This window comes from Ovis aries, chromosome 21 (assembly GCF_016772045.2).
Source record: "Ovis aries strain OAR_USU_Benz2616 breed Rambouillet chromosome 21, ARS-UI_Ramb_v3.0, whole genome shotgun sequence".
NCBI lineage: Eukaryota > Metazoa > Chordata > Mammalia > Artiodactyla > Bovidae > Ovis > Ovis aries.
The window spans coordinates 45,146,204-45,171,354 of NC_056074.1; the positions used below are offsets into that span (position 1 = coordinate 45,146,204).

The 25,151-nt window shown below is 59.9% G+C and overlaps 1 protein-coding gene across 8 annotated transcripts in view; it reads right to left on the minus strand.

The window, feature by feature from the left end:
• The window catches only part of KCNQ1 (potassium voltage-gated channel subfamily Q member 1), a 380,920-nt gene that overhangs the window by 7,141 nt on the left and 348,628 nt on the right, over positions 1 to 25,151 (minus strand). The window contains exon 15 of one of the 8 annotated variants that reach the window (XM_060404141.1): positions 18,048 to 19,125. The exons of 5 other annotated variants lie outside the window; for them this stretch is intronic. In XM_060404141.1, the coding sequence (XP_060260124.1) occupies positions 18,893 to 19,125 (233 nt within the window). In that variant the 3' untranslated portion in view covers positions 18,048 to 18,892. Of the gene's footprint in view, positions 1 to 18,047; positions 19,126 to 25,151 lie in introns of those variants that run through there. 2 more of the 8 variants (XM_042237887.2, XM_060404145.1) reach the window with 2 other exon arrangements.

Here is a 25,151-nt window from a genome sequence, read left to right on the forward strand (position 1 = left end):
TACTTCCTCCAAGGCCCTTGGCATGGGGTTACGTCTGTCCATCCTCATCTGGGCCTCCCATTAGAATTAGGCCCCAGGAGCCCCGCTCCTCTGTTGGTCTGGCTGGCACACAGGGACCCCATGCACACGTGTGGAACAAACATGTCGGGAGCTCCCCGGCCCAGTGCCTGGACCCCAGAGTCCCCAGGAGCCCTCCTACCAAGGAGGAAGGGGGCAGCGGTGCAGGGTACCTGCCTGCCTGGGCCCAGCTGTCCCCAGAGGTCCCTGCCCAGTGGCAGCCAGACCCGGCCCAAGAGCACGCACGAGGCCTGTGGGTCCTGCTCCTGGCGCTGGGCCTCCCTGACTCCTCGGGACTTGGGAACACCCCTCCCCCATGGCAAGAGCGCGGGAATAACGCCCATAAATCACCCTTTCGTTAGAGCCCATGGGGCTGGCTGGTCTCACAGAGCCGGGTATGAGTGGAAATAGATCACAGCGCTCCATAACGTCGTAATTTATGGCAGGAGACGGTGTAATTGTGTTTATGACTTTGTTTTAGTGCTTTAGCTCTTGGAGAAAAGTCAGCCGTGTTTCTAGCTGCTGAGGTTTTCTGCCAGTCCCCAGGGCGGCCGGCCGGGAGCTCTTGGTCCTGTGGCGCAAGGCGCACCCAGGTGGCCCAGGAGACGGCCTCGGAGCCTGGCCCACGGCAGCCGGGCCAGGCCAGGGTGTGTGCCCTGTGGTCCGCGGGAGGCCCCCAGATGCATTCTGGGTGTGCGGGCCACACGGCAGTGGGGCAGGGTCTCAGGAGGGCCTGGGCGGTAGACAGGCTCCTGCGCTCATGTTCTGCCTCTGCCTCTTCCTGGTGGGATGACCTTGACCTCGCCTCCCCGAACTCAGTTTCCCCATCTGTAAAATGGGCATGTTGGTTGAGTCTCCCTCAGGAGGATGTTGTAAGGATTAAATGAATTAATGCAAGAAACTGCTGGAAATGGGTTTTGGCGCCCAGCAAACACGGACTGAGTCTCCTGGTGACCACTGTTGTAGCTATTGTTAGCAATTTGCGCGTGTGCAGCGTGGCCTGAGGGCTGGCCAGCCTGTGTGTGCATAGATGCGTGTGCACAGATGTGTGTGCACACAAGTGCTTCAACTCTGTAAGGGCAGGGAGACTGAATGTGCAAGAATGCCTGGGCCGTCTTTGCACAGTTCCTTTGCACAAGAGCACCAGATCATTCCCTGAGCTGCCCAAGGGTGCGCATGTGTCTATCTGGACCTCGGGGCCCCTGGGCCTTGGCATGAGCCATGGAAGGGAGCACGCTGCCACCAGGCAGGGAAGCTGCTGGGAGGGGGCCGCTCGGGGGCTGAGCTGTGCTGCTCAGCACGGGGACTCTGCCCCGGGGGGCCAATCGAACTCTCCTAACTGGGAGATAGGCCTCTGGGACCCGTGGTCACCAACACACCCGCCCTTCTCCTGTTCCCCAGGGTCCTCTGTCCAGGTGGAGTCCAGGCGGGGCCGAGCCTTGGCCAGAAGAGGTGGGCGATGGGGCAGCCATTGAGCCCTGACCCCCGGGACGCGTGCCTCGGTCTGGCCTCACGCATCAGCCAGGGTGGGCGTTTCAGGGGCTGCAGACCGAGGGCTGTGTCCCAGCCGGTCCTGCAAACCTCTCGCTCTTCTGCCTACAGGGCGGCAGGTGGTCTGAGCCATCACCTGAGTCAGTCACCCCTCAGCCGGGTCCTTGGCACAGCATAGCCAATGGCCTGGTCACCCCCACACCCCTCTGGGGGCCTGCGTGTCCCTGGCAGGCACTTGCAGACCATCCCTTAGGAGGACAGGCTCCTTCCCTCTGAGAGATGGCTGTGATGTGAGCAAGACCCTTCTGCCTGCCCCATAGACACACGCTCGCCTGGGGGCAGCCCCACAGGTGCCTGGGCTCCGCTGGGGACCCCCAGCAGTGACTCAGTCCAGCCTGACTGTTGAGTGGGGTGGGCCTCGGGATTTCTGTCATAAGCCACGCCCACCTGCCCCCTGCTCATCCGCCAGGACAACCTTGCCTGCCCTCCACACCCAGCCCAGGGACCCCTGCCTGCCCACACCCGTCTACGCAGACACCCTCAGCACTGCGCCCCAGCTCTGCATGCTCCCCGAGGCCGCTCCGTCACCACTGGTGAGCAAATCTCACAGCATCTTAGCCCAGCGGGTCCCAAAAGGAACTCCGACTCGCCCCGGGCCTGCCCCCGTCTCAGAAAGGGGCGCCGACACCCACACAGAGAAGCATTGGGTCCGCCTGGCGCTCACCCACGCCCGGCCTGTTCTCTAGGGCACACGCTCTGCGTGCCGCCTGCCGGGCAGCCCCTGCCCAGCATCCCCGGCCGGGGCTGCTGTGATCACCTCCACTGGACCTGCCGAACTGCCCCCTGTTCACTCCAGGCAGCAGCCGGGCTGAGCTCCTCCCTGAGAGGATTGCCAGTGCCCCAGAGTGAAATCCAACCCCCTGCCGAAGCCTCCGAGCTCTGCGGCCCCAACAGCCCTCCCTGGCCGCCCTGCTCCATCTCTCAGACCCTGAGCACGTCCCCCTCGATCGGGCCCCAGCATCTTCGCACTTGCCATTCTCTCTGCCTGTTCTCCAACACAACATACAACCTCAGCTCAGGTGTTAGGAGTGGGCCTCCCTTCCATCGCTGAAACCTCCTGTGGCGGCTAGGCCTTGGACGGTCATGTCCCCAGAGGCTCTCCCAGAACCTGGAGCATAGTGTGGGTTAAGCGCTATTGCTCAGTTGCTAAGTTGGTCCGACTCTTTGCTACCCCGTGGACTGCAGCCCGCCAGGCTTCCCTGTCCTTCACCGTCTCCCGGAGCTTTGCTCAAACTCACGTCCATCGAGTCAGTGATGCCATCCAACCATCCCATCCTCCGTCACTCCCTCTCTTCCCACCTTCAATCCTTCCCAGCATCAGGGTCTTTTCCAATGAGTCGGCTCTTTGCATCAGGTGGCCAAAGGATTGGAGCTTCAGCTTCAGCATCTGTCCTTCCAGTGAATATTCAGGGCTGATTTCCTCTAGGATTGACTGGTTGAATCTCTTTTCAGTCCAAGGGACTCTCAAGGGTCTTCTCCAGCACCGCAGTTCAAAGGCATCAACTCACGTGGAATAGAGTTGGTGCTTCACAAATATTTGCTGGATGAATAAAGAGCCCTCTGCCACCTCCCGGGGCCCCAGGACTGGGGTGAGAGGGTGCAGGTCCTCCAAGCCTACAGCCTGTTCGCTCCCCAGGGTGGTACTGGCCAGGCCCTTCATTGTCATTGACTCGTAAGGGGTGTCCGTACACTGAGAAAGTTTGGCCTTTGACACGGACATCGTGACTGCTTGCCCCCAGCGTGCCACTGGTCTCGTGAATCGGTTTATGGGAATTATGATTATTATTTTTGGTCTGGCCACACAGAAGTTTTATTCAGCTTTTCACTTTTTATGTCTCAGAGTTATTTATCTTCTTCTCTGTGGCCTCTAGATTTGCTGCATGCTTGGAGTAGCCTTCCCCATTCTGACCTCGAAACAATTTCTTTTTTTTTCTAGAATTTTTTAGATTTTTACCATTAAATCATTGAATGATGTGGGGTTCACTTGAGCTTCGAGACCTGTTTTCAGCGATCGGCCTGTCGATCTTCCCTGAAGACTACGCTTCCCTGAAGGATGGAAGGTTCTTTTTATAGATGCTTTGCAGTCTATAGTGAACCGTCTCAATCATGAACCGACTCAATCGTGAACCGTCTCAATCGTGGCAGCCTTACGACACATTTTGCATGCGGGTGGCAGAGATGTCCTTTCTGGAGTTGAGGACGCTGGTGGCTCTGTCCAGGGGGTCCAGCAGTGGCGGTGGTCAGGGGAGCATGGGCCAGCTCATCTGGACAACCTCGTGACCTCTGCCCTTGGCCCCACAGATCTTGCTCCTCTGTTCAGAACTCTGCAAGACCCGCCTTGGACTCTGAACAGAGAAGGAAGTCCTGGCCGGGGGTCCAGGTGGTCAGCCCTCCCTGAGGCAGCTCCAGCGTGAGGCTTCCCCTCTGCCCTGCCCCCCGCTGCCAGGCTGTGTCCCTGGATTCTCCCGTGGCTCATGGCCTCACCCCATCCACATTTCTGTTCATGTCTCCCCTCCCCACGAGGCTGCCCTGGGCCCTGAGCTACACGCTGTGACCTGCCTGCAGGCCTCTGCCCACTTCCTTTCCCTCCAGCACGCTCACTGACATCACTGGTTTCCTTACTCGATGCTCTCTCTCCCTGCCCCCTCCCCGCACCGAGGGCGGGAGCCCCGTGGGGGGCTCTGCGTGTGCTGTGTTACTGACGTGCCCCGTCCATTCTGCTGGACTCTGAGCCACGCCCTCCCTCCCCCCACAGCTGCACGGGGCCACGTTTGCGCCCAGGGTCCACAACCACTGCCTGACCGTGTGCCCCTGAGGCTGCCCTTCGTGGACCCCGGGGAGGAGGTGCCTGCGGCAGCTTGCAGAGTTGGGGGCCCTGAGCCAGGGGCACATGGCTTCCTGGGCTGCACAGAAGCCTCTTTGCTTGCCCCCACCCCACTGCTGGAAGGGGGCCTGGGTCGTGGGGAGCAGGATACACAGAGGCCAGGAAGCTGTCCACGGCTACGTGGTGGGTGGGCCAGGCAAGGGGCGGCGACTGGCACTGGACGTGTGTGGCTGGGTCTCCCAGTGGGCTGGCCAGCCCCTAGCTGGGGCCTCAGTGGGGTCCTGCGGGCGGAGGCCAAGCAGGGGCCGCCCACCCTGCCCACATCGGGCAGCCCCAGGCTGGCTGGCTGAGCCGCCCTGCTTGGGGCCGGGCAAGCGGGAATGTAGGGCAGGCTGGAAAAAGGCGCTGGAAGCCGAGAGGCCGTGTTTGTGTTGGCGGCGGGCGGAGGCCCCACCTGCATTTGATTCTCCGCCGCCTCCCCCTTCTGCGCTGCCCCTCTGACGAGCCTCGAAGTCCCGGAAGCCAGGGACGCCAGGCAGAACACTTTGTACCAGGAGCCAGCGTGCTCAGCCAGCCCAGCCAAACACCAGGCCTGGGCAGGCGGGTGGGCAGGTGGGCAGGGGCCGCCCAGTGGCTCTGTTGTCGCAGTTCCATCTGGCCCTGGCTGCCCTCCGGGCCCCCCTCATCCCGGGCCCCAGTGCCAGGGCATGGGCAGCTCAGGAGCACTGGGCCCACCAGCCCCTGGGCCGCCCAGCAGCGCCCCTGGGGTCTGCTCGCCCTCTGTGAGCTCCACGTCCAGCAGCCCTTCCTCTGCCCTCACCCCCATCCATCCCCTGGTGGGACCCCTGCCAGCCGCCCGACAGCTCTCGGACAAAGACCCAGCCCTGTCTTGGCCAGGGGGTCCCCGCAGTCTGGGCCCGGTGTCTTAGCCTGGCCACTGCCCCTTCTTGCCCTGCACTCGCTCTGTCAGTTCCTTGGATGTGCAGTACCCACCTCTCTGCCCCAGGGCCTTTGCACTAGGTGGTCCACTTGCTAGAACATTCCGCTCCTCTCCTGAGCCAGCAGACCATCTCATTCCTCAGGCCCCAAGGCGAGGGTCTCCTCCAGAGAAGGCCCCTCGGCTCCATCTGCCTGCCATCACCTCCCTGACCGACCCTTCCCAGCCACTCTCGTCTGCCTGGGTACTGGTTTCATCCTCCGCTTCCTAAACGTCCACCTCCCTGAAAGCGAGGACACTACCAGGCTGTCCACCATCCATGATGGGCTGGGGGACTTTGGGCCTCAGTCCCCTCCCTGCAGCTCAGAATGGAGACTGATGTGTCTGTGGTTGGGATATCCTGGGGGGTGGTGGTGGGAGGGCTAGCTCCCCTGGACAGCACCTCGGGCCTGCAGGGAGTCTCAGGGAAGAAGGAGGCCCTATGAGCCTCAAGGGCCCCAGCACCTCCCGGCTGCCTCTGACCGCTTCCCCTGCACCCGCAGCCCGGCCTGGCTCTTCCTCGCCGCTCTGTAGCCACCCTCACCTGTCCCGCCCAGTCCTGAACCGTGTCCTTTCTTTGGACACCTGCACAGCTTCCCCCTTTTCCCTGACCTCCCAGGCCCCGGAGCCCCTTCCCCGGGCAGCTGGGGCCTGTTGACCCCCGGCCCGCTGGCCTCCAGGGCAGCGTCTGTGTGCCCCCTGCCCTCGCCTCCCCAGCAATACGCTCTGCCCAGCTGGACGTCTTGCAGTTAAATCAGCCCCCTTACAAGAGTTTGCAAGATGTAACTAGCTGGGTCGTACTGTTCAAAACCATAATCCCTTAAAAGTAAAAAACGCTGTGAGGAAACGTCCCCCTTTGGCCCGCCTGGCCCGTCTGACTGTGGTCCGCCCCTCACCAGGGGATCGCCTTAGCGATCTGCTGTTTATCCTTCCGGCCATTTTAAAACAGGAGCGTGAGCCTGCAACACAGTATCCGTCCAGGTGGGCTTAGCAGAAGGTAACCTGAGAAGCTGGGCCCTCTGCACACTCCCTTTCACTAGCTCAGGCTGGGGGCCCGCCGTGTGGAGACATGTCTGCTGAGCCCGCTCCTTGGGCCGAGGTGCACGGGCCTCGCCACAGGGCTCTGGAAATGCCACCGTGGCCGAGCCCGTGGACGGGGAGGCTGATGTGCCCCTGGGAGCACCAGGCGGGGGACCCCCTCTCTAGGATCGGTCCTGGTGAGGCTGTCCTGCAGGGGCGCTGCCACACGGCTCCCTGACAGGCTGCCCCCAGCCCTGCGCCCCTTCCCCAGCCCACTCTGCTGCCTGATCTGGGCGAGAGGAGCCCCTGACATGGCCCACCCTCCGAGCGCACCTAGGCACCTCAGCCTTCTCCCCTCTCCCAGGAAGGCGATATTAAAACAGGGGCTCCCCATGGCCACAGAGTCAAGGCCAGGGTCACTGCAGGGGCCTCGAAACTGTCATGATTTGGCCGGGTCCTCCTCGCTGCCCCAGACCCGTGGGCTTCCTGTCCGGGCCCCAACTTGCCACCGGCTCTTTGTACTTGCTGCCCATGAGGGAGGTTCTTTCCTGACAAGCTTCAAGCTGCCTCTGTCCTCTGAGTGCCCTCTCAGGGCTACCGGCCCACTCGTTCTGAGGGACTCCCGCGCCCGGTGCCCCTGCAAGGACGCTCAGCTCCTGGAAGGCGGGGCTTCTGCTGGGCAGCACTGTCACGGAGGGCCTGGTGCCCGGCGCACCACAGTGCCCAGTAGAGACCTGCAGAACAGCGCATGACCCCCAGCGGAGCCCCCACGGCCCAGAGCAGCCCCAGGCAGGGCGGCCAGCACTGGGGCGCGGGCCTTGGCTGGTGTGCATGAATTCTGGTGTGTGTGAGCACGTGGGCGTGTGCATGAGTGTTCACACGGGCAGAATTCCACCAGGGCTGTGTTGGGCCCTACACTGGGGAGTGGGGGAGACCTGGGAGCTGGCTCATGGGGTGGGATCCAGGGTGGTGTCTAGGGCTGGGGGGCTGGAAGAGTGGACATACAGGCTGACCACCTCCAGCCCAGGGGGCCATGCCTGGGAGGCCTCCAGGTGCCAGGGGGTTCAGTCTCCTTGCCCTTCCTGCCTTGGTCCGGGTCGAGAAACGGAGGCCCCACGACTCAGCGGGCCAGGGCCAGGGCCGTGGAGGCAGCTGTCGGAGACAGAAGGGCCGCCCCCGGGGCCCACGTCCAGGACGGCCCCTCCCCCCACTTCTGGCTCCTGCTTCTCGGCCCAGACTCCCTGAGACAGCTACTCTGGGGCTGGACCCGAGCTGGGGGCTGGGTGGGGGGCTCTGGGCCAGGGTGAGGATCCTGGGGTCTGGAAGAGCCCGGTAGGGAAGGTTAGGGGGGACCAGTGCCTTCCAGGGGAAGTGGCCGGGTTTCCACCTGTATACAGGGTGGAAAGGGCCGGGTCCTGTCCTTTCCCTGGCGCTGGGGGCCTGGCTGGGGGCTCAGCTGGACCTCCCCACCTCGTGGGCATGACTGCACCCTCCTAAGCCTGTTCTCTCCCCGTTCGGGTGGCCCACAGCCTGTGAGCCAGAAGCCCCGGGGCCCCATGCTCCCCCATCCAGCACGGGCCCCCTTCCCTGCCTCTGCTCGGTCTCCCCTGCTCTCAGTGGGGGGCAGCCCCCGCAGACGGAAGACAGTCCCTTCTTCTCTGCCCCGCTCCCTCCTCTGTGCTTTTTTTCCTTATTGGTCTGAGTGCCACCCCCGCCCCAGCCTGAGTTTGGCTCACCTTCCCCTGACAAGTCCCTCACATCACTGGGTCCCCAGGGGCTCTGCACAGTCACCTGGCTATGCAGGTGCCCAGTGTGGGGTGGCCTGTGTGGCTGAGGGCCTGCTGCTGCACCTGCGGCCCCCACCCCGAGACCCCTGTCCAGGAAGTGGGTGAGGAGGTGGGGAGCTCGCTGCTCTGCTCCCAGCCCTCTCCCCGCCCCGCCCCGGCCCCCTGGCCCACCTTCCCTCCTGCCGAGTGTGCGGTTCAGAGTGGCTCCCTCCTGCCGGGTCCCCAGCCACGTGCAAGCGTGAGGCCTGGCCCCCCTAGCCACTCCCTGCCCCTTGTTTCTGCCTCTGCAGGCGAGGACCTGGAGGGACGCAGCCGGCGCGGTGGAGGCTCACACCTGCCCTCTGCCACCCATCTCCAGAGCTGCGGAACCCTGGGCAGGGCCCCCGCGGCTCCTCCCCCAGGGAACTAGGCCGGTGAGCAGGCTGCCCTCACTGTCCCCACGTCTGCACGCGAGCACCTCTATCCAGCCGCCACACCTTTGGGGTGGCCGACCCCGGTCCCTGGGTGTGTGGCCCAGTGGCCAGGGCACTGGAGGGGCCAGGGCAGGCTGACCTCGGGGTGGGTCAGAGGCAGGAGGGCCGCTTAATGGTGGGGGCTCCCAGGAAGGCCCACAATGCTCGGAAGGTGAGCGGAAGTTCAGGGAGGCCTCCACCCCGGAACGAGGCCCTGGGCTGGCCCTCGGCCCACCTGGCCTGGGCTGACCTGCGGCTGATGAGAGATTCAGGCCGTCCTGCGATCCCCACCCACCCTTCCTGCTCCTGGGGCAGAGAGGAAGAGCTCCTTGGGACACAGCTTGGGTTGGGGGGACCCATGCTGAGCAGACTGGGCGTGGTCGGAGGCCTCTGTGATGACCTGGCTCAGCCTGCGGGTGCCCCATTACTGCCTGGGTTACAGGCCCGGTCCCCCTGTCAACCTGGGTTAAAGGTGGGCAGGCGGTGCCCACTGTGACCCCACCCCTCTCCCTGCTGCCCTGACCCACACGGCCTGCCCCAGCCCCTGGCCACCCGGGGGGCTCCTGTGCGGGGACCAGCCGGCCCCCAGCTCGTGCGCCAGCTCGTCCCAAACCCGAGGACACACTCACCCTTCTGACCGGCTCCACCTCCTCCCCGTCCTCTCCCCCATTCTGGAGTTTTCACAGCATCAGCAGAAACCCGCCTGAAGGGAGCTCCCATGAGTCTCCATCTTTCATCCCCAACTCCTGACCCACAGGCAACCCCTCAACCCGCTCCGCTATCTCTTGGCTTCACCTCGGTATTTCTGAACCACATGCTTATATGGCTATTCCCTGCTTTTAAAGTTTCAGGCATTATCTAGCGATCACTTAACCTGGAGAGCTCCAGGCTTCATTTTCACAGCTCCTGCCCCCTGCCATTCCCCCATCCTCTCAATACAGTTATACTGCCATTCTAGGCCAAATAAATATTTACTGCTTGCATTTGACATAAACATTATACAACTTTATATCGCTGTGTAATGGCTATCTTCAGCCAAGTCATGTGGTCTAGGATGATAACCTTTTGTCTTCCCTCGGGTAAAACATTTTTTATGATTTGCTTAGTTTTCAACGCATCTCTCACTAGTTCATTCTTGACCTCTCTGCCAGAAGTTGTAAAGCTTCTATTCATTCTGCTGAGAACACCGGCAATCTACCAGCCTTACTCTTTTTTCTTCTGGAAGTTTCTTCCTAGGACCCTAGAAGGATTAGCTACTCTCTAGGCCTGCTAAATGGTTGTAATGCTAGACTTTCTTCCCGCCATCTTGTTGTGAACATCTTTGGCCTCTTTTGTTTGGAAGGGGTGTTGGAGTCCCCTGGTTCTTGAATGCTGCGTTTCTCCCATCTTGGTTTTCCCTTCCTTTTGCTGGAGCATGTCCTCGAATAGCTTTCTGAGAAAAGATATGTGGCAGGCAAAGCTTCTGGCTATGCATGTCTGAAACTTTCATTTACTCTCAGATCTGTGCATTTGAGTGGGTGGAGAATCCCAGCTTGAAAATAGACTCTTTTGGGTGTTTCAGACAGTGAGGTAGACAGGGAGAAGGCACCTGAACCCTGTTGCATGCCTCAGCCCTGCGCGCTCCAGCTCAGCTGGGACCCTGTGGGAGGGGGGGTGGATTTGCTGTTGTTCAGTTGCTAAGTAGTGTCTAACTCTTTGCGACCCCATGGACTGCAGCACACCAGGCCTCCCTGCTTGTCACCATCTCGCAGAGTTTGCCCAAGTTCACGTCCACTGAATTGGTGATGCCATCCAACCATCTCAGCCTCTGCCGCCCTCTTCTCCTTTTGCCGTCAATCTTTCCAAGCATGGGTGGCAGAATCCTCTCTTGATTAGGCCGCCACCAATTCCATCATCTAAGCAACAGCTGGGACCAAGCCTCCTGCCGTGATTCCTGTCCATTGTTTGCTAGCTGTTCTCTCTGCCTCTCCACACCCAACCCTCAAACCTCTCCACTCCACACACAGCTCAGAAACGTGTAAATTAGAGCATGTCACCTCTGGGCTTAGAGCTAAAAACCCACCTCCAGCTTCTGATTGAGTGAAAATAAATGCAAACTCCCTGCGGGGGCTGCCAGGCCCTGTCTGGCCCCTACCAGCACCCCACTGCCACCTCATCCCACTAACCCAAGTCCCGCTTGCCCGGGAGCTGTTGTGCCCCAGTATTCCAGGCTCTCTCACCCCAGCCCGCAGCAACACAGTAAAGGTTTGCTGGACGGCTTAGTGAACGGGTGAGTGAGTGAGTCCTTCTCAGCCCGAACCAGAACCGAGGAACTGCCTAAGGCCCCGGGGGTGGGGCTCAGACCCTGGTCATCAGCAGCATCGGTGTCAGGAGTGGGGTCGGGCAGCCCTTCCCCTGCTCCTGGGCTTCTGTCCAGCTCACAGCCCACTCTTGGTCGCTTTCTGCTTCCACGCCACCTCCTTGGAGACCCCCCCCCCAGCCCAGCTCCCCCACTGCTCACTTGCCGCCAACCCGCTGCCCCCAACCCCCCCGCCCCTGGTCCTGCTGCTGTGGTAACTTGGCGCCCCGCCCTTCGGCTTGCTGACTTCTCCCTGGACTGAGCTTCCTGAGGAAGGGGTCTGCATGGCCTCCCCAGCACGTGGGGCCACTTCTGGCCTCCAGTCAGTGCTTGAGTCACTGAGTCAACAGATCCGGGTGGAGGCTGGGCTGGGGCCCGACACCAGAGATGCTCTGGAAGCCCCACTTCCCGGTGCCCTCTCTGCTCTGCCCTGGGCCCCCCCTAGAAGGAGGTGAGGTGGGCTGGGCAAGCCCCCGCCCCCTGCCCCACGTGCCCCAGAGCCCCTTCCCCGACAGCTGCAGAGCTGTGGTGGGGGGTGGGGGGGAGACCTGCGGGAGGCGGCAGCAGGCGTGGGGGCAGGGCGCAGAGCCGGGCCTGGCTCGAGCCCTCCACCGCCGCTGTCCTCCGAGTTTCCGTGACTGTCTGTGCGTAACCGCACGGCGGTTTCCATCGGCGCTGCCAAGTGGCGGCTGCCGGGCCTGGCCTGGGTTCTGATCCCCGACAAGCCTGCTCTCTGTCAGGCAGCCCTGGGGAGCTGGGGAGCATGGTCATGGTGGGGGGGTTGCAAAGGGTTAAGCTGCCCTCCACCACCCCGTCTCATTTCTCAAAGGCCAGGCCCTCTTTCCTTCCAAGTCACAGCTGACATGAAAAACAATAGCACTCCCTCGGAGAGGCTCTGCTGTGGGCTGGACGGCCCCCCGCCCCCCAATAATTACTCAAGACATTGGCATGAGCCAGGCCTGGTTAGGTAACAGGCTGCTTGCTCCGGAGACTTATAACTCACAGGCAGCTACACATGATCTCTGCAGACAACAAAATCGTTTCCAGGATGGTGGGGAGGGCGAGGCCTCAGGGAGAGGGTCTGGGGCGGGGGTTATGCTAGAGGGGCTGGGAGCAGGCCAGGTGGGGGTGGGTTCGAGGGAGGGCCTCCCGGGGGCCCCAGGGGCGCAGCCTGGGGACTGGGGAACCAGGGAAGCGATGGTGGGGAGTAGCTCCCTGCCCCCTCCCTCCTCCGACTGCCACCCGTGCCCCCAGCCCCGGAGGGAGAGCCTCCCCAGTCCAGGTTGTTCCCGAGTGAGGCCTGGAAGACACTCATTCATACTGAAGCGCGAATGCACACCTCCTCCCCGCTGTGGAAGATAACTAATTGTCTGTTTACTGTCCGGGGCCCCATTGAACACGACTCCCTCAAGGGCAGGCCCACATACTTTCCCCCCCGTGTTCCCGGCGCCTAGTACATAGCAGACATTCAGAAAATATTTGTTGAAGATGACTCCTAACCCAAAGAAGGGAGCATCGCTGGTGTAACTGCGGGCACACGGGGCGGGGCCTCCGGCAGCCGGTGCCAGAGAGATGCTGGCAAGGGGAGGACTCGGATGGCCCTGCTCCCTTCCCCCGCCTGGGCCCCTGAAAGCTCCCGCAGGAAACGCCCATTTCCCTGGAAGGACGCTGAGCCGGGGCGGGTGGAGGACTCTGAGCGTGTGGGCCGCCCCTGTCGGCCTGGGTGTGCTCCCGGCAGGGCGTCGACGCCCAGCCAGCCCGCTGTCCCGCTCCTGCCCGGCCTCAGCCCCGGCTTGGGGAGCTGCGCCCCCCGCCCTCTCCGGGTTCCACTTGCTCTGCGACCGTCTCTGGGCACACAGCTGTCCCCCTGCGGGTCTGAGCTTGGCCTGAGCATGGACTGAGGTGTGGACGGCCCAGTCCGTGGGCAGCGCTCCAGCCAGGCCCCTCTCTGGGTAGAGCCTGCTTCTGTCAATCAACATCCAGCCGCCCCTGCCCCGAACGCCCCCCCCTTCCTCCTCCCAGGCCACCAGGATTTATGGGGCACCTACTGTGCTCCAGCACAGGGGCCTGGTGACCCAGGCCGGAGCCCGATGAGGCCAGCACAGGGCCTGGTGGGCTCAGAGGGGACACAGCGACAGCGTGGACCCAGGCCGGTGAGGAACTCCATGGCCCTGCGTGGCTGTGCCCACGGGGATGCCCCGGGCTGGGTCCCTATCCTCCCTGTGGTCACCATGGCTCAGCTTCTGGGGCGCCCCGGGTTCCTCTGCAGGAACTCTCTTCGGGGTGACCTCACCCTTCAGATGCCACCTCACGGCAGCCCTCTCAGCCTCACCAACACCTCCTTGGAGCCTCACACCCCAACTGCAAGCAAGTCCCCCACACAGATGTCTCAGACACACATCACCTCCTCCTATGCCGTGTTCCCTGCTAGGAACGACCTCGCTGAGCCCCTCACCACTGTGAGGCCAAACCTGAGCTGGGGGGATCTTCTCTGAGGACAACCCGCTCCCACCCCCATATCCAACCTGTCCCCGAGCCTGAGGACTTAAGCCCCGGAACAACTCCTGCAGCGTCTCCCTTTCCACCCAGTGGCTCTCCCCCGCCTCTCCCCCAGGGATCCGGCCACGGCCGCTCACTGCTCTCCCCATCTCCTCTGACTGCACTGCCGTCGTCTCATGTGTCCTCTTGTGAAAAGTGCTTATTACGAGTCTGCGCGCGTGTGTGAGACTGGGTAGGAATGCGAGGGTAACCCAAACAATGCACTCACCATATAGCTTCAGTTCAGTTCAGTTCAGCTCAGTTGCTCATCGTGTCCGACTCTTTGTGACCCCATGGACCACAGCACGCCAGGCTTCCCTGTCCATCACCGTCTCCCAGAGCTTGCTCAAACTCATGTCCATTGAGTTGGTGATGCCATCCAACCATCCAACTGTATAGCTTATAATGGAAATGAACCGTTCAGGGACTTCCCTTGAACTGGTGCTCCAGTGGCTAAGACCCTGCGCTCTTCATGCAGGACACTGAGGTTTGATCCCTGGCCAGGGAACTAGATCCCATATGCTGCAACGAAGAGGTCACAAGCTGTAACTAAAGACCCCACATGCCGCTACAAAGATCAAAGACTCTGCATGCCACCACTAAGACCTGGCGTGGCCAAATAAATAGATGGATATTGAAAAAAGGAAAAGAACTGCTCAGATCAGTTTGCACACCTGTCCCATCCATGGGGCAGCTACTTTTAAGGCTTCCCTTTGGCAATTTCCTTATCAGCCTTGAGGAACACACAACACCATTGTCATATTTCGTGGAATATTATTGCCGTATTGTTTCTTGATCTGCCCACTTCAGACATCTTTTGTATAGCTCCTTCTCTGGAGGGTGAGAATTGAGCCTTCTCAAGGGAGAAGGCGGTGGCAGCCCGCTCCAGCGCTCTTGCCTGGAGAATCCCACAGACGGAGGAGCCTGGTGGGCTGCAGTCCACGGGGTCTCGAAGAGTCGGACATGACTGAGCGACTTCACTTTCACTTTTCACTTTCATGCATTGGAGAAGGAAATGGCAACCCACTCCAGTGTTCTTGCCAGGAGAATCCCAGGGACAGAGGAGCCTGTTGGGTTGCCGTCTGTGGGGTCGCACATAGTTGGACAGGACTGAAGCGACTTAGCAGCAGCAGCAGTAGCAGCAAGGCACCGGTCAAGTGTCCCCTCCCTCTCCTTCCCCAGGCTTGCTTCACCATTATCGTGACTCAGTCCACAACGCCATCTGTGCCCAGCGTTCAGTCCCCTTGGGGCCATAATTCTACCCCTGTTTCCTAGCAACACCTTCCTTGGGGTGACTGCTGGCAGTTTCAGAAGCCCTTGGTACCAGGTTTGATTTGGAACCCATCCTTCCTCCCTTGTCTTTCTCTGTCCTCATTTGCTCCCACACTTTGCTGGACCACCTTCTCCATAACTTTCTAGGAAAAGGTACGGAAAGTAAACTTCACGAACTCCTGTGTGTTTTCGGACAAGCTTTCATGGATTCCTCGCGCTTGATAGATACTTTGGCTGGGTATAGAACTGTGCTTTCCTTTGGAAGGCTGGAGGCATCTTTGTGAGACTTCTCTACTGAAAACCCACCTGTTCTGAAGCCCTTGATGGGGCAGGCGCCTAGCTACTTCCCTGGGAAGATTCTGGAGGACAGGACATGGTGGCCGCCCTTTCAGTCCAGCTTTTCCGTGGGCTCCCCCTTCCATCGCTGCTTCCTCCCCTCAGCCGTCTCTCACCTCCCCTTCTGGAACATCCAGGCATTGGATGTTGAATCTCCTTGGACTGAGTCTCCATAGTTCTTGGCTGTTCCTCCTATTTTCCATCTCTCTGTCTTTATTCCACTTTCTGGGAGGTTTACTTCGATCTTTTGCTGTGTGCCTTTCTTTTTTAAATTCAGCAGCATATTTTACATTTCCAAGAGCTCTTTCTGGTTCTCTAATTGTTGCTGTTTCACAGCATCCTGCTCTGGCTTAATGGTTACATTACCCTCTTGAATTTCAGAGTGACCTTACAGATGCAACACTTTTCATAGAGCCCCATCGCCTGATGTGCTCAGGACGCCCCGCTGTGCTCACCCTGAGTGCCCCCTCCTTGGTCTGCTCCTGCCTGTCTCTCCACCCCCCCTCGCCCCGCCTCTGTGCTCAGCCCTCTATGTCCTCGCAGATGCACACGGCAGGCCTGTTCCTCGCTGCCTTGGGGTCTTGGCATGTGCGGCTCCTTGTCTGGAAGGCTGTCTCCATCCCTCTGCTTAGCCGAGCTAATCTCCACTCACGCTTCCTCAGATGACTTCAGTCACTCCCTGGGCAGCGCCACAACCCCTGTTCCGTGTGTCTTCAGCTCTGCTTGTAGCACTCGGCATGACCTTTCCTGTTTTCCTGGTTTTCCTGGGATATAACTGACATGTTGCAGTTCAGTCGGGTCAGACTCTTTGCGACCCCATGGACTGCAGCACACCAGGCTTCCCTGCCCTCCACCACCTCTTGGAGCTTGTGCAGACTCATGGTCACCGAGCTGGTGATGCCATCCATCCATCTCTTCCTCTGTGCAGTGTCAGTCCCCGCCCCCGCCTCCCACAGCCTCACCTGCACGAGGGCAGGGTCTGGCCTGTCGCCTTCTCTGCTGCGTCCCAGGGCTCAGCCCTCGTGTCAGTCACATCTCTGCTCCAACAAGCTACCACAAGCCTAGCAGTACGAGCATTCATTCTCTTATGGCTCTGGAGGCCAGGAGCCTCACTGGCTGAAAGTCAAGGTGTCGTGAGGCCTGCCTTCCCTGTGGAGGGTCCAGAAGGGAATGTCTCCTGGCCTTCTGCCGCTTCCAGAGGTGCCTGCATCCTTGGCTCGTGGCCCATGCGTCTACTTCCAAAGCAGCACGTGGCATCTTTTCTCTCTGACCTCTGCTTCTGTTGTTCCAGCCGCTTCTCTGACTCTGACCCTCTGCTCTCCCTCTCATAAGGACCCTCACCATGACATTGGGCCCACCTGGATAATCCAGGGTGATTCCCCCACCTCAAGAACCTTCACTTAGCTGCATCTTCAAAATCCCTTTTGCTGCGTGAGGTCACAGGTTCACAGGCACAGGCACCAGGACAGGGGCATCTTCGGGGGCTGTTGTGCGGCCTCAGTGTGCTTATATGCTTGCCGAGTGGGGACACTGTTCCAGAGCTGGACAGCTGGTCTCCTGGCGGGGGGGGGGGGTGCTAAAAGGGACAGACACCTCAAGGACCAGGCAGGTAAGGGGAAGGTGACCCTGGCAAAGATATGAAGGAGAATAAGTGGGCGGCGCCTCTGAGCAGCCCCAGGAACTTCGAGGGGACCACACCAGGACCCCTGTCAGAGCTCCAGGAGCTGCCATGAGAAGTCCAGAACCTCAACAAGGGCAGAGGACACTGCGGTGCCCGGGGCTGGACGGGCTCTTCCCCAGGCACTCCTCTTTGGCATCCCCTGCCCTCCTCTGCTCTGGCTCAGGCCTGGTGCATGCCCGTCCCACCTGAACCCACCCGGCCAGCCCCCAGGTTCCCGGCTCCCATAGTCGGAGCCACAACTCAAATCACACGGCAGGCCAGGCCCTTGGTCTGCTTTCTGTCCTCACGCACCACACTGCTGCCCTGCCCGTGCCGTGCCCTCTGCCCCTGGTACCACACAGCTGGGAGGTGGAGGAGGCCCAAGCTCCAAAGCTTATCCGACCTGCAGGGCCTCACCCCTGAGACAAGGGTCATCAGATGCTCGCGGGGTCTGTCCCCAGCCCCGCGGGGCCCGGAGCCTTAGCGCAGGTGAGCTCAGAGCCGAGGAGGCAGCCTTGGGGGCTCTGCATAGATGTGTGGTCCTTGGAGAAATACTAAGGGGCGTCTGCAGGAGGACTGGGCCTCAGGACCGACTGCTGTCACGGCAAGACGCCTCCAGGGAGGGGACGGTGACCAGGGCCAGCGGCGGGTAGCAGGGTGTGGAAGCTGAGTCAGGGGTGCCCTCGTGGCTCAGTGCCATCAGAAAGAGAGAAGTGAGGGACATGGGGAAGGCCAGGGGATCCGGAGCCGGGAGACCTCAGGACTGATGGAGAGGCAAGCCACAGCGGAGAGGGAGGGGAGTGGGGTGGGCGGAGGCCACTGCTCACCCCAGGGAAGGAGACGTGTCCAACTCAAAGAGCCCAGAGCGCAGACAGGAAAAAATCAAGCAAGACTGAGAAACAAAGAAATCCACGATGCCGTCGGCAATTATGCATCCTTCTCTCAGAAGCTGACATAGCACAGCGGGAAAAGTGAACAAAGACAATAAGGATGAAGAGGAAGTGACCGACTCAGCTAACAGAGGACCCTGGTGCCTCCGCGCACTCAGGGAAAGCTCACAAAAATGACCTTGCTGGGCCCTAAAGGAAAGGTCAGTAAGGCTGAAAAAGTCTATACCTTAACATGAGATTGGAAATTAGTAACCAAAAGACAGCAACAAGAATGATACATCTGGAAGTTAAAAAATATGTTTCTAAATAATTCTTTGGTTAAAGAGAAATTAAAATAAAACAGAAGTTAAATTCATTTAGAATAGATTCACAGTGAATGTACAACATAACGAAACATGTGGGATGCTGCCAAAAGGATATTCAGAGGAATATTTATAGCAGTTTTTAAAAATCAGGACCTTTGAAAATAAATGGGCTAAGCTTTCAAGTCGAGAGGCTAGAAAAAGAACATCAAAATAAATACAAGGAAAGAATAAGAAAAGATAAAGGAGAATATTAACAAATTTTTTTGAAAATAAAATTGATCAATAAAACCAACTACTGGTGTTTTGAAGAGTCAACAGGTAGATAAACTTTGAGCAAGAAAAAGTAACAAAGTGTCAGGAATGAAAGGGAGTAACAGCTACACACAGAGTGAGCTGAGTAATCGTGTTATGATGGCACATTATTTTATGTCCCTAAAACTACAAACTCAACATGATGACTAATTTTCAAGAAGAAAATTATCCAAAGTGTCTTTGCTGTTGTTCAGTCTCTAAGTTGTGTCCGGCTCTCTGCGACCCCATGGACGGCAGCACACCAGCCTTTCCTGTCCTTCACTATCTCCTGGAGTTTGCTCAAATTCACGTCCATTGAGTTGGTGATACCATCCAACCATCGCACCCTCTATCATCCTCTTCTCCTTTTGCCTCCAACCTTCCCCAGCATCAGGGTCTTTTCCAAAGAGTCAGCTCTTGGCATCAGGTGGCCAGAGTATTGCAGCTTCAGCTTCAACATCAGTCCTTTCAATGAATACTCAGGCTAGACTGGTGTCATTTCCTTGCAGTACAAGTGACTCTCAAGAGTCTTCTCCAACACCACAATTTGAAAGCATCAGTTCTTTGGCACTCAGCCTTCATTATGGTCCAACTCTCACATCCGTACATGACAACTGGAAAAACCATAGCTTTGACTATACGGACCTTTGTTGGGAAAGTGATGCCTTTGCTTGATACGCTGTCTGGGTTTGTCATGGCTTTCCTTCATGGATACAGCCTTGTTGTGGTGAAAGGGCTTGTATATCTCAGTGAAGCTATGAGCTGTGCCTTGCAGGGCCATCAAGGACGGACTGGTAATGGTGGAGAGTTCTGAGAAAACACGGGCCGCTGGAGGAAGAAATGGCAAACCGCTGCAGCATTCTTGCCATGAGAACCCCATGAACAGTATAACAAGATTGAGTGGCTTATGAAATAGAAAATCTCAATACACAGAAACCCACTGGGGAAACTGAAACGATAGTTACCGCCCCTCCTCAAGGTTCTAAGCCCAGTGTTCTGGCCTGTTATTACAATCTTTTCAAGAAGCAGATAACATCCATCCCACACAAAGGGTTCCAGTCCTAGGCAAAGATGGAACACTGCCCAACTTACAGAATAAAACCAAGCATCAAAACTGGGTAAGGAAACACAAGAAAATTCTAGGCCAGAGGTCTTCCCCGGGGCTCCAGAAGATTCTGCGCTCCCAACGCAGGGGGATCAGGTTCGATCCCTTTTCAGGGAACTTGATCCCACGTGCCACAACAAAGATCGAAGGCCCTGAGTCCGTAGGAGGACCCGGCCCAGCCAGATAAGTGACTCAGCGTCACAAAAAAGCCTCCATGCTTCTTCCACCATGGGAAGTGGCCTTGGGACGGAAGGCTGGGCAGGGACGGACAGACCAGCGTACAGAGTGTGTGCGGAGGGAGGCGAGGCGGCCAGAGTGTTCAGGCTGACAGGCGCTGGGGAGCCCCAGGAGCAGGAGGCACGGGGTGCGGGGGTACCCTAGCTGAACCACCAAGCTGAACTGGCATTCACACAAGCCCGTGGGCCTTTCAGGGGACAGGGACCCAGGGTTCAGGCAAGAGAAGGCCGGAATGCGTCACTGGGAGCCCTGCCCAATGCCTTTGCTACGCACTGTGTCCCGAGCCTGTGCTGGCCCAGCAGGACCCGCACTGTGCCCCAGCTCCCCCGAGCACCCCACCCTCCACAGCAGCAGCCCTGCGGGGCCATCTGGCCAGCTCTCAGGAGAGACGGCAGAGTCAGGCTGGAGCCCTGAGGTCAGGCTCTGTGGCCTCGCTCCCACCCCTGGCTTTGCACCTGCCCTGCGCTCTGCCTGCTCTTTGCAAGGCTGGCTCCTTCTTGTCGCTGGTCTCAGCTCCACAGAGACACCCTCCAGGCCCCTTTTAGAGGCCTCATCACAGCCCCTGTGTTCTTTCTTTCATGGAACTTCGCGCCATAAAGTCATTTTTTTTTTTTTTTTTAGATTTGTTTGTTCGGTTGCTTGATTACTATCTGTCCTCCCCAACAGATGACGCCCCTTGGGAACCGGGACCTCTGCCATCGAGCCCACCCCCGACACACACAGCGCACAGTGAGAGCTTGTTGAATGAATGAATGAACCAGTGAGGGCCTGGCGGGGACACCGCCAGGGGACTCTCCCTGGGGAGAAGCTGGATGGACTCTTCAAAGGGGTGGGACTGCCCTGGCCCCTTCCAGGCTGGAACGGGGAGCATGCGGGGTGGGAGTCCTGTGGGGCGGGGCCGGGGACTGGCCACTCTGATGGACACTGGGCCAGCCCTCGCGGGCCACCTGCCTTCCCACGTGGTTTGCCACCCCCCACCCCCGCATTCTGCAGGGCGGGTGGACGAGCGGCCAGGCCGGGCTGCCTCCCGGCAGTTGTGGGAACACCTGTTGGGGAGGGTGTCACGGGGGCCCACGCTGGCAGCTGAGAGCGGGCCGCCCGGGGCTGGGGGAGGGCCCGGGTCATCAGACTGGGGCTGGGGGCTCCGGGCAGCTGGTGCCCGGGACCTGTGGGCCCGACAGGTGGGCCGGGGGGCTCAGCAGCTGGGCTGGCAACAACTGGAGGCAGGGTGGGGGCATCCCGGGGGCAGATCCGGCCCCCGGCCCGTGTGTGCCTGAGTGTGTGTGTGGGGGTGGGTACAGGGGGTCTGGCGTAGGACAGGGGACAATGCGGGCATTTTCTGGGCCCCTCGCCCAGAGCGGCAATGTTCTGTGACAGCCCCCAGCGCTTGGCTCCAATGTGCCGCGGGCTTTTCTGCCTGAGAAAGGCCTCTTTTTCCTTTTCTGAGGACTCTGGCTGCCCTGGGATGCGCACACTGGGGGGGTGCTGAGCGTGGATGTCGGGAGGACGAGCTTTTCCTGCCAGGGGTGGGGTGGGGGCTACGGGAGGCTGGGTTCCCACAGCGTGGGACCCGGGGTCGGCGGGGGGTGGGGGCGACTGTGTTTCTTTAGATGGTCCTGTGGCTTCTCTGCCAAGAGAGTGGGTTTAGATGTTAATACATATTCTGCCAGAAGAAAAGAAAAACGGTTTTGTGGACAGTAGTTTGGGAACTGCTGGGTTAAACAAAATTAGGTTCTTTGACTTGGAGGCCTTCTCAGGGCCTTTAAAATGCAAATGGGCACAGTCCCGCACAAAGCCTGGGGAGGGGTGCCGAGTGGAGAGGGAGGGTCTGTGCGAGCTCTCTGAAATGTCTCTGGCTCTGGACCCAGGACCCATGGCTGGAATTCTGAGCAGCACTGTAAGGACCGATTAAGGTCACCATAAGTCCCACGTTCTGCCTTTGCCCCTGGGGAGAAGGATGGGCTGGTCGAGTCTGCTTCACCTGCCCCTTGCCTCCCAAGCTCTGCGGGGCCCTGACCGTACCCACCCTCCCAGCCCTCCTGGCTATGGACCCCCTGCTGAGCGAGCCCTCTGAAGGCAGGGAGACCTGGAACTGGGAGCCTGTCCTTCCACAGGGCGGGCAGCTGGGGAGTGGGGCGACCAGGCTCGACTCAGGGCTGAGTGGCCTCTGCCAGCCCCGTCTGCTGGACCGGCTGCCTCGTGGGGCGACTCCACCCGGGGGTTGTGGATGTCTGCACCAAGCTGGGGCCGGGGGCTCCAGTACAGCCCTCACTCCTGGACAACAGGGGTTCGAGGGAGCGCTCAGAAACTGGCTGAAGCCTCGGAAAGAGCCGTCGTGGGTTCTGTCCAATGTAGTTAAAAACATCTGACTGCGACCACAAAAATGCTGGCCTCGGGCCTGCAGCAAAAACATTTTCATGTGAAATGCAAACGCGCTGGTGCGGGCGAGGAGGCTGTGCGTTAACCCTTGGAAGGCAGTGTGCACGCAGCCTGCTTGGCCTCCAGCCACAGCCTCGGCCACGGCAGGGAACACGGCCCAGGGTATAGCCTGCGAGGGCAGGCCCAGGTCGTCAAGGGTGCTGCTGGGCTCCGGCAGCCTTGGGCCTGGATGTCCTCAGAGGCTGGGGGCATCAAGGCATCGGGAGGGGACCTCTGGAGGCCGAGGGGCAGCCTGCTGCAGGGGGTGGGGCTGTGGCTCACACACACGTGCTCATTCATTTGGGGGACGCTTAATGGGCCGCGCTGAGATCAGGGGCTGGGGGCACCTCTGAAGCAGATCCCACCAGTACCCAGCTGGAATCTTGGAGTTGCGTAGAGATACGATGAACAGAGAAATGAAACTGAGGGGCAGGGTACACAGGGAGGCATATGCCAGGGACCCCACCGGGTGGGAGGCAGCCCATCCCCTCCATGACAGCAGGGCGGCGGGTCCAGCTTTCCATGGCTGCAGGAGGCACTACGGCACACAGCCGGGAGGCCAGGCCCAACGCCCAGCACTCCCCTGGAGATGCCCCAAAGGACAGGCATAGCTGAAGGTAAGCATCATCCCCTGCTGAGGACCTGCCCTCTCCACTGGAGGCTGTAGAAGTCTCCCCAGATGCCTGCAAGCCCAACTCCCCGCTGCCCCCACACCCCTCCCACACTGCGTCACCAGTACTGAGTGTTACTCTCCTTTTTCATCTGCATAGCCTGCTGCGCAGAACCTTCCTGCCTCTGCCCAAGTCCTAGTCTCCCGACTGCTGTCGGTGGTGGGGCTTCATTGCTTGCAGCCGCCGGTGCTTGCCGGGCCCAGGGCTGCTAACCCTTCCACTGCCACATGGGTGACGGCCACTTTCCCCAGGACAGGGCCTTCAGCCTGTTCACAGAGGCAGGAATGGGGGGCGTGCTGAGAGCAGACGGGCTGAAGGCCTGCCCCTGCAGTTGCCTTCTGCTTCCCAGGCCCAGGCTGCCAGCTGTCCGCGTTCATCTCAGGCAGGCACACACAGCCCCTCTTCTCGGGCGTGTCCAGCTGGTCCGGCCCCCGGCACCCCTCCCCACCCTCCCGCTCCGACAGGTGTGCGGTGACTCAGCGGCGGTTAATTTTTCGGCACAGGCAGCTGTTGGAGATGGCTGAGACCCCTGAGCCCGCCCCAGGCTGAGGGTGGGGATTCAGAGCCAGGAGTTCTGGCAAGAAAGGGGGCAGCTCAGCCCAGTGCCTCTGGGCCTCCTTTTCCCCACCCTTGCCTGAGGAAGGGCTCCAGCACCTCCCAGCTCCCCCTCTGCTAGCATGGGGACAGCGAGCCCTCCAGGAGGGTCTCTTCCTACTTGCTGGTGCCAGCCTGAGGCTGGGGGCGCTGGGGCTGTGACTCTACTTTCAGGGTGTCTGGAGTGCATGTTCTTAGGGTTCTAGCCCCCACTTCCAAAGGCTCTGGCTGGGCCCCTGCCTGGAGACCCTGAGCTAGAACCAGGTGTTTGGACCCACAGAGAGCGGGGGGTCTCCCAGCCCTGGACCCAGCACCACCCGAGACCTGTGTGTCTCTCCAGAAGCCCGAGAGCCCACAGAGCCCCCTCCCTGAGCCCAGGGTGCGGCGAGCCCCTGCCTGAGTGTCCATAAGGCCCATGTGGGTATGCATGGGTCTCACCAGCTTCAGGCCAGCCCCAGAGGCATTGGGTCCAGGAAGCAGAGACAGAGAGTCCCAAAGGGAAACAGCTGGAGACCTAAGCCTTAGCAAGATGGCCGAGGCATCTGCTCAGCACCCAGAGGCAGATGAGACATGGGAGGGCTGCTAGTCTCAAGGGCTCAGGGCCCACATGCTCCTAACTGACGAGTCTGTGCTCGAGGTCCTTTATCTACTCATCCAAGTTTGCTTGTTTTCTGCCCCTTCCACCCATCCATCCATCCATCCAAACAGCCATCCATCCATCTACCTGTTATCCAGCCAGCCAGCCAGCCAGCTATCTATTCCTCTCCCCATCCATCCATCCATCTACCTGTCACTCGTCCATCCATCTGCCCATCATCCCTCCATCCAAACAGTCATCTATCCATCCACCAATCCATCCACCTGCCCATCCATCCATCCATCCATTCCTCCTTCCCTCCCTCCCTCCATCCCTTCATCACTCCATCCAGTCACTTATCCATCTACCAGTCAACCGTCCACCCACCATCCATCCATCCACCCATCCATCCACCCACCATCCACCCATCCACCCATCCATCTACCCACCCATCATCCATCCATCCACCCAGCTGCCGCCATTCTATTCATCCTCCATCCACCATACAGCCTCCCTTCTCTCCACCTACTCGTCCAGCGCATCTAGCTCCCCTTCTCTCCCCCTATCTCCCCCGCCACCTATCTATCCCTTTACCCTCCACCTACGTACTTTTGTTCCCACCCCCGGCCCCCAGTCCCTGCCCCTGTGTGTCTGCCTTCATTCTTTCCACAAGCAGTTAGCAGCTGCCGCCTGTGTATCTTGCAGCAACAGCAATAAGGAGATCAAAAGGCACTTATGACGCAGCCACTGGCCTCTGGAGTGACAGCCTGCCACCGGCTAAAAATAGCCTGGGATCAAGATGCCGGCCGCTCTGTGTCCCCTCTCATCTCTTGGGTCCCTGCCTCTCTCGACAGGGGACACAATCCATGTGGCTGAAAGGTCCCAGATCAAAGCGGATATGGGGGGCAGGCATGGGGGGGGTGCTGTCAGGACTGGGTGACCAGTTGCAAGTTTGAGGGATGAGGTGAGTCTGTTTGACTCTGAGGGTTTTGGTGGACATTGTGGATGGGCGCCACTGGTGGAGAGAGCAAACACCCAAGGGGAGTGGGTTTGGGGGACGAGGAGGTGGCACCTGGGCACAGCCCCTGTTAGTGTGGGGAGCCCGGGTCCCCCGAGTGTCGATACACAGGGACACGTGGGTGTGGGCTGGGTGGGGTCAGGTTCCTGGGACCACAAAGTCATGAAGTGGGCCCAGGGCACTGGCAGGGCCATCAGGGTCCCCATCAAGCTGCAGCATCAAGCAACAGCAACA